The sequence below is a fragment of the Zootoca vivipara genome, chromosome 7 (assembly GCF_963506605.1).
Source record: "Zootoca vivipara chromosome 7, rZooViv1.1, whole genome shotgun sequence".
In the NCBI taxonomy this organism is placed as follows: Eukaryota; Metazoa; Chordata; class Lepidosauria; order Squamata; family Lacertidae; genus Zootoca; species Zootoca vivipara.
In genome coordinates this window covers 26,755,236-26,768,516 of record NC_083282.1, presented here as the reverse complement: position 1 = coordinate 26,768,516, position 13,281 = coordinate 26,755,236, and the positions used below count along the sequence as shown (strand labels likewise).

Below are 13,281 nucleotides of genomic sequence, written 5' to 3'. Positions count from 1 at the left end.
CTGTGCAGGACAGCCTCAACCCAACTCTGCAGTTTCGACGCTGGGAGGAATCTGCTTCCTCACCAGAGGGCAGTGCCGCCCTTGCCGTGGCAAAGCAAAAACTGCTGAAACCTGCTTCGTTGTATCTGATCTTGTCTGAAAACAAACGAACCTTTCAAAAACCCGAGTCCACCAGCACTCTTTTTCTTCTGATTTTGCTTAAGAAGCATCCAGTTTGGATTTCTGTTACAGCGTATACAGATGGCCATTATTGCTCTCATCTATTGAAACAAATAGCACGGCCTTATCCAAAGTGTTGCAGGGCTTAGAGTTATAACACATGTTGGCACGCAGCACTGTGCGTACTGTCAGACTGGCGGCCTGGCTAGCCCACAGTGCTGTCTGCTTTGGCTGGCAATGCACTCTAAGGTCTCAGGGAGCATATTTTCCCAGCCCTGCTCCTTTTAACTGGAGATGCCAGGTACCCCGAACCTGTGAACATCTGCATGCAGACAGCATTGCCTTTACCCAGTGAGTTATTAGTCCTCTTTGTTTCTGCTGAGCTCCAAGCCAATTTCAACAGGTGCTGCTGTTGCTCATTTAGGCTTTTGACCAGGCATAGGCAAACTCGGCCCTCTAGATGTTTTGGGACTACAACTCCCATCATCCCTAGCTAACAGGACCAGTGGTCAGGGATGATGGGAATTGTAGTCCAAAACATCTGGAGGGCCGAAGTCTGAGGATGCCTGGACCAGGCATAGGCAAACTCACCCTCCAGATGTTTTGGGACTACAACTCCCATCATCCCTAGCTAACAGGACCAGTGGTCAGGGATGATGGGAATTGTAGTCCCAAAACATCTGGAGGGCCGAGTTTGCCTATGCCTGCTTTGAGTAATGACGAGGGCTAGAAAAATGTCCTGTTTTGTTTTTTAAAAAACTGAAAGCTCAGATTCTTATGAACTCAATAACAACACACACATCTTACCATGTCTGCAGAATACATCACTAGATGTATCACTAGATACATCACAGCAGAATAAAACCCTTGCATTGGGCTTTAAAGGTTAACCATTCAGCAGTCACACAATCAACCTGATCCAGGCATTATTGGAATTTGTCATTAGCTGGGAACAGTGTTGTTGTTGTTGTTTTAAAAGTGCTGCCACCAAAATGAAGGATACAGGCACTGCAATGTTTGCTGGAGAATTGAAGTACAATCATACCTTGGTTCTCGAACAGATTAAGTTCTGGGAGAACCATTTGAAAACCAAAGCGCAGCTTCCGATTGGCTGCAGGAGCATCATGCAGCCAATCTGAAGCCACGCCGGACGTTCGGCTTCTGAAAATCATTCAAAACTGGAACACTCACTTCCAGGTTTCGATCGTTTGGGAGCCATTTTGTTCAGGAGCCAAGGCATTTGAGATCTATGGTATGACTGTAACTGGAATTTTCACTAATGCTCAAATACAAAACCACATTTAAATGCAATATATAATCATGCTATGGCTGCTAGCCTAGATAGCTATTTTAAAAGAAGCATTATACAAGGGGGGGGAACCTGTGGACCCCACCCCAGATGTTGTTGGACTACAACTTCCATCATCTCTGACCACTGTTCATGCATTCCACATTTTAGACTGATTAATGCAGGGTTGGTCTATGAGCAGCTGTTTGCCATGACTGCTAAAGGAAACCTCCACGTTACGAGGTAGTGTACCACTGTATACCAGATACTGGAGAAATGCAGCAGGCAAGACCTACTGATTTCTTGCCCTCCTTGGAAGCTTCCGAGAGACCTCTGCCTGACTTATGTTGGAAACAGAATGCTAGAGTAGATGGGAACTATTGACCCGAGTCTTCTATGTTCTCATTACTGCGCAGTGCTATAAAGCCTAACCTGTGCACACAAACAGAAGCAGAGCAGCCGCAGCAGCTCAAATCAAGAGAGATAAGATTGCAAGAGACATTCTATTCTCAAAACGGCTGTAATTCAGAGGGCGTTGCTTGAAACTGTCCATCCCACAGGAAATTCCACACTTGAGGCTCGCTGTCATCCAAGATGGAAAAGGAGCACAAAGAGGAATTTTCCATAAAAAGGAATCCATGAGCATTTTTATTCAGCTGAGGGGAAAGCTTAATCGGAGATTTCAAGAGATGAATCAAGACAGTTCAAGCAAGGTATTCAGTTTCATCTACACCAGAGAAGACGTTCAGAATTGCTATATTTTATTTGAGCAATTTATGCTCAAATAATGGGCAGGTGCACCACTGCCTAGACTCAGAACACAATTTAGTCAAACAGGCCCTGGTAAACAGGCCCCCAGGTATCTGAAGAAGTGTGCATGCACACGAAAGCTCATACCAAAATAAAAACTTAGTTGGTCTTTAAGGTGCTACTGAAGGAATTTTTTTATTTTACTTCGATCCAGACCAACACGGCTACCTACCTGTAACCAGGCCCTAGTAAACACACACTTTGAACCTTGTGGGGCTAACACTTGGAGGTTGAACTGAAGTAGCAAGATGATGGGTGAGGAAAGGGTTAAGGGCTCATTCTCTCCCCCTCACTTCTCTGACCTAAATTCCCCTCCATTTTGCTCTTTCAGACAAGACCTACTGTTAACAGGCACCAGCATGCAATGTGCCGTTAGACCCCCAAGATAAGCAATTTCGATGTCATAAAAGTTGTTGTCCCTATTGCTAAATTCCAAAGCAGCTCTAAAATCTCCTCCAGTATTCCCATGGCTTCGTGACCTGCCAAAAACTACTTGAGGAGAGCAATTCCAGAAGCAAAGTAAGTCAAAATATATTAATTTTGTTCCACCCTAAACCAAACTTGCAGGACAATCTGAGTGATTCTCTGTTTGATACTACATTCTCCAAGCCATGTCCATTTTGGATCCTGGGTGGGAGTAGACCTTGGCAAATAACAATAGGAAATAGCTGTAAGATATAACCTTCATGCCCCCAAACCCAGCCAAAAAATAACACGCAGGATTGTTCCGATGGCATAATCCTGCCCTATGCATGCAGGTCAGCATAAAATGGAGCTCTCTTCCTCCCCTTTCTCAGCTGGCTCTTACTGGTCAGGGTAGTTAGAGGGTTCTATTGATCATGTCCTGAGCATTTCTGCTTTCTTAAAAACCAAACAAAAAGCATACTCTTTATTTTAAAAATGTCAGCTTCATCCCTACCTACAGCCAATGCAACTACTTACTCTGGGCATTTTTTTTTCATTTCTGTTCTAAAGCATGCATACACAGAATGTTGTGACAAAAGCTCACTCTCATCAGATAAATGGGAACTAGCCCTGATCAGGAGTCCCTAAGGAGATGAGCATTGAGGAACTGTCCAAGCAGAAGACCCAAAACTCCACAAAAGCTCAACCCTTATTTCCAGGTTTGCGAATGTTTTTTGGAAGTCGAACATCGGGCACGGCTTCCGATTGAGTGCAGGGAGCACCTGCAGCCAATCAGAAGCCGTGCCTTGGTTTTCGAACGGTTCCATGAGTCGGATTAAGTTCAACAACCAAGGTACCACTGTAATGATATCTATGGCTCCACTTGTACACTACCAAAATGAAAATCATTTTCCCATTGACATTACAGATATTTTAAGCATGTTCTCCCTTTTTAAAAAATAATAATAATCAAGGTGTGGTTTTTTTTATAAAAGAAATTACCTGTTATCACATTTATATCTGGGTACTGGGTTTCACAGAGAGTAACTGCTTTGCTATCCTTCTCAAATGCCTCACGAAGCTCTTTCTTGACAGCTGCTGAGCCACATAAACGGTACAGGCCTACAACCTAGAAGCAAAATCATAACCTTACAACATGGCACAGTTTTGCCACCTAAGGAATACTAAGGTTGTAAGTTAAATACCAAGCACAAATACAGTTTTTAGTAAGCCCAGTTAGAAGCATCAAGATGTTCATGCAAGATTCCCCAAAGATGCCGAGAGACACGTAGATTGTATCATTGGCACGCAGTACAGTTTTTCGCTAGAAAAAGACATAATGGTTATCAATATTCTACGGAGTACTCTGCCAGGGATATAACGAAGTAAATGAATATTGTTGGCATCCATCTGTCTCGAGAGACAATGGAGGAGTGTGCCTTTGGGGGTGGAGTCAAACTGTTGGAAGCCTGGAAATTAAAATCAGGTGATAAAATAAGCTGAAACTGAGAATTACAAAGGACACCAGTTTGCTTCTTTGGAGGCACTGAATGCTTTCTACATAGATACGGTAGCCAGCCAGCAGACAAAACTGTCTTTAGGCTATATGTAGCAAAGTTGTTTAGAAAATTGCCCCCAAAGGCTCCTTTATTAGGAACCCATAAAAGGCTTAATAAATAAGCCGCAGGGAGAGAAATCTCTCTCTCTCTCTCTCCACTCTTGGAAATTCAATAATCCCATTATGACCAGAGGACGCAATAACCTCTGATAGCAATTACATGCTCTCAGCTTATCATGTGATGACTGCAATTCCCATAAAAGCAATAAAACATTTAAACTTGCCCTATGAGGAATCTATCCATCAAAACTGTTTACTACAACTTCATCTTCCACACTGGGACAGCAAAAACTAGCTGTTTTGTTTGTTCAGTTTTGTTTAGATTAGCACAAAAAAACCAATTAATTTCACTACCACCATATTCCAGGTTTGGAAGTTCCTGAGGTCAGAGGAAACTTAGACCCAGAATAGATGTGTTGGCGTTCCAGAAGGCACAGACTGCTTTTATCCCTCCACTTATTGTATCATAAAAACACATCATGTCTCCATGACTGCAAGGGGCAGGAGAGAGCAGCCTTCATCCCACTGCAATGCAGGTGTACTACCCCGAACTAAGGAAGTGAAGAATATGGTGCATCCAACAAAGACAACATTATTTATAGCAAAAGTAAATAAATAAATAAGGGTAATGCCCTAAGCAGCAAAAATTAAATGCAGAAGAATGCAGTGGTTGTTATTTTTAATTAACTCTACCTGGCAGCCTCTTTTTTCAATCTCTATAATGCACTTCTTCATCAACAGGGGCACCATCAAGCCTACGTTTTCCTTCTCCACAACCTTCCGAGCATCTACTCCAAACATTACCGGTTCTCTTTCTCCATCTAGTCCATTGAGAGAATTCTCCCACTGCTCCAGAAGGGTCAGCTTGACATAAATAATACCTCGGGGCTCCAGTTTTACTGCCAACTGATGAGTCTTCGTCACCCGAAAAAGAGCAGGGAGGACCACCGTCCCATGGCAGCAGACCCGATTTTTCCTCGGTGTGGGCTCCCAGCTGAACACCACCAGTTTCAAATGCTGGGCATTCTCTATTTCTATGTTGAAAGTGTGATCCATGTCCAAAAAGGTTGTCCTGCACGTCAGCAAGGCCGTCCTCGCTTTGTTTACCGAATCTACCTGAATGGCGCAGAAGACGTCTCTGGAGTCCATCCTTGGTGGTTTCAGATCCTCCGCGCCATAGAAATGGATGCTCATGAGTCCAGATATGTACTGGGAACATTTAGGTTGGTCAGAGAAACTGTAGTGCCTAAAAGCGTCAATGTCTATTTCCGCCTTACTACCGTTGCTGCTTGGGAACGCTTCCTTTCCTTTTCCAGCCCGGCTTTCTACGCCGTGCTTCCCTGATTTTGTTATAAGCTCAGGAGAGTCTCCGTCGCTGAGGTAGCCCCCTTTGCTGGAGGATTTCGAATTGCCACTGCTTTTCTTTTTGTAGTTGTGCTGAGACGACACGCTGCTGTCAAGATGGTACCGGCTTATGACGTTCCTGCTAGCTGCTGCAGTGATGCTCCCGGAAGAATGTAGCGACCCGTGGCCTATGACCTGGCAGTTATTCTTAAGCAACGAAGAATTGTCCGTGCTACTATGGCTTGAAATTCCCTTGACGCTCAGCTTCCTGCTCAGCTCTGGCAATTTTTTCATTTTCATGGAAAGTTTCCTCACCGTTCTCGGGGATTTTATTTTGTCAGGGAAGGACCAGTTTATCGAACCACCTTTCTTCAAAGGGTTAGGACTCGGAGGAGAACCTTCTGCCACTCCCACCTCAGACTTGCTTGCAGACAACATCCCAGGACCTTTGCAGGGGTGGGGAAAAGAAGAAAGGAACATGTTAAAAATGAATGAAATTTAATTTAAGAAGCTACTAATTTGCCAGGACCTGAAAAGGGTATGTGTGGTATTATTCAGGACAACGCAGAGCATCAGATGCACCTACAACATGCTCTGACCTATGGACTGTGCTTTTCTGCCTTGTTCTGCCAAAAGCAGAACCACACAAGGAACCTGCCCCATCCTTCCCTTAAGAATCTGCCTAGGAACAATTAACCAATCCATGCCTGGTTATGTACTACTATTCTGTCTCTCTGCATTGCCATCTCATTGCCTTGTTAATTTAGCTTCTTTCAAAAGAAGTGACTCCTGAATGCAACTGCTCTGTGAAAGCAAGTCATGTGAAAAAAAGACTCCTGTACCTTGTCTGCAGGTCAAGCCACTGGAAAAGAATGGAAAATTAAAGGGGACCCACTTTTGCTCTAGAACTTGCATCTTTTTAACAGTTGTATCGTGTTTCAGTGTAATTTTGCATCCTCTTGGCGAACAACAATGTCCCCCTCTGCTTCTGATGTGCAGCGTGGAGATGGAATGCTTTTGGAAGTCTTTTAACAGTTCTAACTTGCCTTGCTTCTTCAAGCCCCAGAGTGCCTTCTTCCTTTCTTGCACAATGCCCCTTTATGTGTGTCATGGAAAGCTGTTGGCTCCCAGGTGATAGCCACCTAGGAATTAAGAAAGCATCCAGTGGATTCAGCAAAGCATTACCAGCTTGCGTGCTAATCTAGGATGACTGTTCTTTTTAAAAACAAAATTTAATCATAGCCAGGAGAAGAAAAACTGAAAGCATTAATCAGAAGCCCTGCATCCTGTGGTTGCATGAGGGCATCATAATAAATTAAGATTTATTACGATAAGCCTAGGTGAGTATCGAGGAGAAAATCGGAAGCTCTAGCTTCTGTTTTGACTAACTACAGGGTTTGGAGTAATGTGACCTCTAAACTGTGGTTAATCTTAACTATGGTTTGCTGAAATAAGGCAGCTTCCTAACACCGAATCTCTCCAGTAAAACTATTTTTATCTGCCTTGGGTTTTCCAGATGACCTGTTTATTAAGGGTTCACCCTGATTTGTTTGCAGAAAGATTAAATAATGAGCATTTAGATTTTTTCCCCAGGAATCCTGGAAAACATTGCAATGAAGCAAAAGTTATACCACAATTTCCACTGCATTTTCGTTCACTTTCCATATCAGAAAGAGTCTGATCTTTTGAGGAAGCAGTTTCGTTGCACAAGAAGCTTCCAAATCAGCTTTAATTTCACAAGCTGAATTTGCCAGTATATGATTGAATCCAATCAGAAAATAGCAAAGAGCCTGCAAGTTCTCTTATATACTATTGTACATCGCTATGATATCTGCTCATGTTTAGCAGTCTGTAAGTTTTCCTGGCAACCTAGCAGTTCGAAAGCACATCAAAATGCAAGTAGATAAATAGGAACCGCTACAGCGGGAAGGTAAACGGCGTTTCCGTGTGCTGCTCTGGTTTGCCAGAAGCAGCTTTGTCATGCTGGCCACATGACCTGGAAGCTATACGCCGGCTCCCTCGGCCAATAATGCGAGATGAGCGCACAACCCCAGAGTCAGTCACGACTGGACCTAATGGTCAGGGGTCCCTTTACCTTTACCTTTAAGTTTTCCAAATAAAAATAAGATAAACTGTGCATGTTTTTTGTTGGGTTCTGACAAAACAAGCTGTAGTTAACAAAAAACAAAAGCACCTGCTCTCCTTGTGAGTTACAGTTTAGTGCAAAGTCTCAATTGGCAAAGCATGCTTTGAGATCAGCCAGCAAACTAGAATCCGAAAACATAGAATATGTTTCAGCTAACCGTTGTGCTGTGAAATTTTTGAACTGACCATAGTTGTTATGCTACCTCTGGAAGCTCTTGCACCTAGAAACAAGACTGCTGATGAGATGAAAAGTAAAAGCAAGCATGTATCTCTAAAGAAGTTGGCCCATATGTTGGGAACTCAAACAACAATCTGGAATCTAAACTATGGTTAGTGCAAACCACTATTTGGTATGACATCTAAACTGAGAGAGAGAAACAGTGGCTTTATTTTGATTTTCTCTCTTAGGATTTACAGAGCTATATAAAAAACGTAATTCACATTTTCATAATTCACACAACTGGCGAATTCACAGAACTGGTCAAATCAAATTTTATTAAACGGTCACAGACCAAAACGAGACACAGAACTGGTCATAATTCATAGGAACTGGTCAGGTGAGATTCTAGAATATATTACTGCCTTTCTGACAGTTTCTCTTTAGCAGCATCTGTTACTAACTGCTTCCTAATTTTTGTTATCAGAGCAGACTCTACTGAGGCTGCGACTTCACAAGAAGCTGCTAACAAGAGGGTTGCTCCACTACGAAGTTATTTCATCTGGATATTTTGGACCAGCAGCTATTGGGTGTACATGTGATTACGTTGCAAAGACCCCTTCCCTCACCACTGCCCCAATCCAAAAATCCCATATGCCGCAGAAGTCAGCATACCTCCAAAACTCACAAAATTCTCTCATGAGCCTTTCATAGACCAACAGGTTAACAAATGCCTATTTATCTAATTTTAGCAATGGCCATATTTTGGACAGAATAAGAATTGAAGATTCAATAACATTAGCATTGCCCAAGAACCTATTCTCATCCCAATAGAGACTCAGGTGAAATATTATTCAATTTATCCTTTTGCTTATGATGTATAGCTGCTGCTCACTCCAGGACACATGCAAAGGTCATTAGAAAGCAGTTAGGTTAGGATTCACAACAAGAAGAGTATCCTTAGTTTCCTAGGCTACGCAAAAGGGACCAGACTGAGCCTCTAGGCCATCACTTCCTAACCTAAGCAGCGGGACTGCGGACATCACTTCCTAACATTGAGCAGCGGGACTGCGGAAGTACTTCCATCAGTCAAAGCAGCAAAAAGTTCAAATAGTCACACTGCATTCTCACTTCCGGTGATAAAAATTCCTGCTTGAAAATAAAATGAATGTTTAAACAACACTATAATACAAAATGATTCCCCCCTTTTATTAAAAAAAAATACGCACCAAATATTTCTACTAGTAACTACATCGTTACTGCACTTTGCCTAGAAATACCAAACCTGTTGCCTACTCACACAGGACAAAGCAGGTATGATTCTTCAATACCCATGCCACGTTTCAAGTTAGAAAATGAAGCTTAACAAAGTTAAAGTTCATTAAAATCCTTCAGGAAGACAAATAACTCTCTTCCCAGATACAAATTCACAAGGAGCTTCATTTTTTTTAAAAAAAAAAAAAAGACCCACCCCCCCAAAAGTTAAAAGAATACAAGGCTGCACAAAGTCTGTTTTCCAAATGCCTCAATGAATCTTCTTGTTTCTCCCAGTTGCTACGCTTCTGTTGAAGCTGTTTCCTTGCAGGGAACAGACTATTTCTAGCACGCCTGCTGTGCTTTTCTGGCAAGCAGCTCGCAAGAAATGCGGTGTTTGATAAAACCGGACAAAGGCTTCCCTTGTACTGCAAATCACAGCGAAGTCCCACTGGTGGCCTGCTCTGGAGCCTTCTATAGTAATCAGTGCCATGCTTTCGCCTGCTAACATCAATCTTCCCTTTCTGTCAGAAGCCTCTGGCAAAGGCTTAGGAAAGCCAGCCAAGATATTAGAAAACTTTCCTTGGCTTCATTACAGCTGAGAAGTCAATCTTAACGTTCTTGACATTTTCCCGTCTAACTTCCGGTGGCTTCAGTCCTTTTCTCTCCCCTCACCCAAATTTGTTAGAGTGACAAATGACATTGAAAGGGCAGCACCGGAATTCTTCCTGGCAGCGTGGCATCTGTTTATTACAGATGTAGATGCTGGAGACATCTCTGTTGCTAAGCCATCTCAGTTCGTTATATCCTTCCCATATGGTATCCATGAGGAGGTTCAGGCCTTCTCATGGCCCTACATGCATGTTCAAGCTATTTTTAAAATCAATACTATATCTATCGTTGCAGGCACTGGGTGCCTGGCATGCGTGCATGACATCACATGAGGCGGTAAGAGACCGCAAGGCCCATCGCAGCTGCAGGGAGGCCTGTCGCAGCTGCAGGGATGCTCTGCAAAGCCCATCGCAGGCCATGGAATATTGAGGGGGCCCAGCCCGCTCCTAGAAAAGTTAAGGGGTGTCCTCAGCCTCTCCCAAGATTAACCTCTGTTAATCTTGCTGCTCACAAAGGGTCTAGAGCAAAGATTTCCAATATTTTCATGCCAATGACACACTTTTTAGACATGCATCATTTCACAACACAGTAATTCAGTTTTATTAGCAAACCTGGAGGTTAAACTTACCCCTTTCCAGCCCTGGGGGGGGGGGGAGCAAGGGGAACGTTTGTGTGACACACAGCAGCCGGCACATTAACGTGTCGTGCCAAACAGTTTGGAAAGCTCCAGTCTAGAACGTTTGGTATTTTATTTTACATTGCTAAATTTTACTTTCATTACTGGCATTTAGCCAGTAACCCTCTGCCTCTGAACTGCGCCTTCCCCATTTTATGGTAAAACGTCGCTAAATTATTGCAAAACCTCGCTAAAAGTAGAACATGTGTTCAGGTGAAGGGGAACAGAACAGTGATCAGATGATATGTGAATGTGCAAAAAAGTCTAAACAGAAACACACAAAGGTATTTCTCGCATGAGTCGTAAACTATATGACTGTTCCAAAGTCAATCTAGTTCTGCTTTGAAGGCACGACTGGCATTTTGCTTGAAACAAATGCAGAATGTAGCTTCAGTACAGGCCGGAATAGCAGTCCCTCAATGGAAACTCTACTCATGCGCCTCAAGCCACTGGCCTACCATTCTCCTCAAGCAGCAGCTATTTCAAAATGGCTATCACCTCACAAGGATGACTGTCTCCAGCTGCTCAGGAAAGGATGAGGATGAGGTTGCTGTCAGCCAAGGAAAATGGGGAAGGAAAGGATGGATGCAGGAAAATATCTGGGGGAAGGAAGCCCATCCCCTACAAGAAGCCGTGGTTGGCACAGCAAGGTCCCCCCAATCCTTCAGAGCACAAGTTCTGCTCCCAGAGTCTCTCAACCAATACCCCCTCTATTGTAGAACAAACAAACAAGTCTTTTGCTTTTGCTGTATATTGTCCTTTATGCACACTGCTCTCTGAAAGTGAGGATGGAAGTATCAAGGAGTATTATATAATGGAGAATTCACCTATGCAGTTCCCATTGGGACAAACAGAAACACCACTATTTGGTGTTTTTTTGCCATCATAAACACATGTGCAGACACTCACACATAAGTAACAGGGAAAGAAAAGGCAAATTTTGCGGTCAGTTTAAATTCATAATCTTGGCACAGAGGTGCCTGCAAGCTTTTCTATATGGCACCTGGGGTGGAGGTGGGGAACTACACAAGATTATAAACTGCCTTCTGCAGATAACACAAAAAGTGAAGATAGCCATGTTGGCCCATGAGCTTGTGTTACCTAGTTTTTAAAAAGTTATAGAGCTTCTGCAGTAAAGAAATTAAATGCACAGCCGCACACCCACTTATTTCAAAGCTAGAGGCCAACAAGCATCGCATGGGAATCACTGCACTTCATAAAGTCAGATCTCATCTCCTATACTCAATCTTCATCTACTCAATCGAAGTCTATTTAATCCATCAAGTCAATCCTAATTAAATCAACATGTACACAACTGTGCTCAGATGCAGAAAGGCTGACTCAAATTAACCCCAGAAGTCAATACTCAAGAGTCCTCAACATGCTCCCCCGCCACCAGTTATACTAAACGGATACAGCTATTGCCTTGGACTGTACACTTTCATTTGGTCTAATGCAAACTGGGTATATAAAATTGTGATCAAAAGCACCAGCCTTCTGTTTTCGAAGGAAGTCTGCAGGGCTATTTATCTTTCTTCTCCCACAGCTACACATTCATACAGAAAGCCTTACAAACTCTAAAGCTGCAATTCTTATATAAAAGGCAACACATTACGATAAAAACAGAAAGCTTTTTTATCTAAATATGGACTACTTGGCTGCAGGATGGAATGCAAATAATGTTCCTTTCAGTACCTCCTGAACTAAAAATACTGCTCTCCCTTTTTTATGACTTGAGGAAGTCTCAAGGATGCTAGGTATAATTCAGTAAACATTATCTCTGAAAACCTCAGCAGCAAACACTATAGTTAAGATGGAAATAGCAATAAAGGGACACTTATTTTCAGAAAGCTTGCAATTGTCTAAAAAAGAGATTTCCTCTATGGCAGGCAGAGAGACAGGCAGTTAAGGATTGCTGTTTTTTCTTACGAGAGGCCTGCTTCTTAATTCTGGAATGGTAAAAAAAAAGTATGGCATAGCACATACAGGAGAATTCTGTACCAAGAAAATAAAACAGTAAAATGTGAGTGACTTAGAAAGCACGATGAGTATTAAACAATGTGACGCTTACTGAGAAGCCAACTCAAGCAGTCTTTCTGCGGTTATGCAGTTCAAGACTTCTTTTTCAGTAGCCCTTCAGGAGGGATGGTTCTGTTGCCAGGTTTAGAAACATACATGCAGAGTTGGAAGAGAAAGTTGCTCTCTTTGTAAAGGGGCGACAGTATGTCATCTACCTCTTGCTGGTTTTAAAAGTCAGGGAGAAGAGTCGAATGAAAAATGGACAAAGCACAACCATGCCAAGTTCACCCTTTTGCACTGGCTAGTAAAAGTTATCCCGTGTCCTGACAACATCACGTTTTGTGGTTTTTTTTCCCCATCAGCAACAGTCAACAATGTGGAGCAATGGCAGGAAAGGTAAGTTCCCTTACGTTGATGCAAAGCTTGATATGGAACAGTGTGTTTGATGGCAGCCCTATCTTGATTTGCAGAAAAGTAACAATAAAAATCATACTTAGTGCAAATCAGAACCTGGAAAGATATTAAAGACATTTATTAGTAAGTCCCCTTGAAGAAGCGCTACACAAAATCCCATTTGCATGCAGCACTTAAGCTGTTTAGTCCCCATTACTGGGCAACAAGGAGGATTAGATGATATTCCAGATCTGCTAAAAGATATTCTGGGAAATATAACAATCAAATCTGTTGTGCTGTTATGGAAACAGGTAAATTATGGACCAGGAAAGTATTTCAAAATCAGGACTCAGCATAAAAACTATACATAAGCTGGCATCTGCCCCACCCAAAGGATTTCC

The 13,281-nt window shown here is 42.6% G+C and overlaps 1 protein-coding gene across 5 annotated transcripts in view; it reads right to left on the bottom strand.

Annotated features, from left to right (window-relative positions):
• SYDE2 (synapse defective Rho GTPase homolog 2) overlaps nucleotides 1–13,281 on the bottom strand; it is a 52,990-nt gene that overhangs the window by 29,034 nt on the left and 10,675 nt on the right. For all 5 annotated transcript variants that reach the window (XM_060276765.1, XM_060276762.1, XM_060276764.1 and 2 more), the window contains exons 3-4: nucleotides 4,974–6,070; nucleotides 3,665–3,791 (exon numbers count right to left, since the gene is read on the bottom strand). In XM_060276765.1, the coding sequence (XP_060132748.1) occupies nucleotides 3,665–3,791; nucleotides 4,974–6,070 (1,224 nt within the window). The remainder of the gene's footprint in view (nucleotides 1–3,664; nucleotides 3,792–4,973; nucleotides 6,071–13,281) is intronic.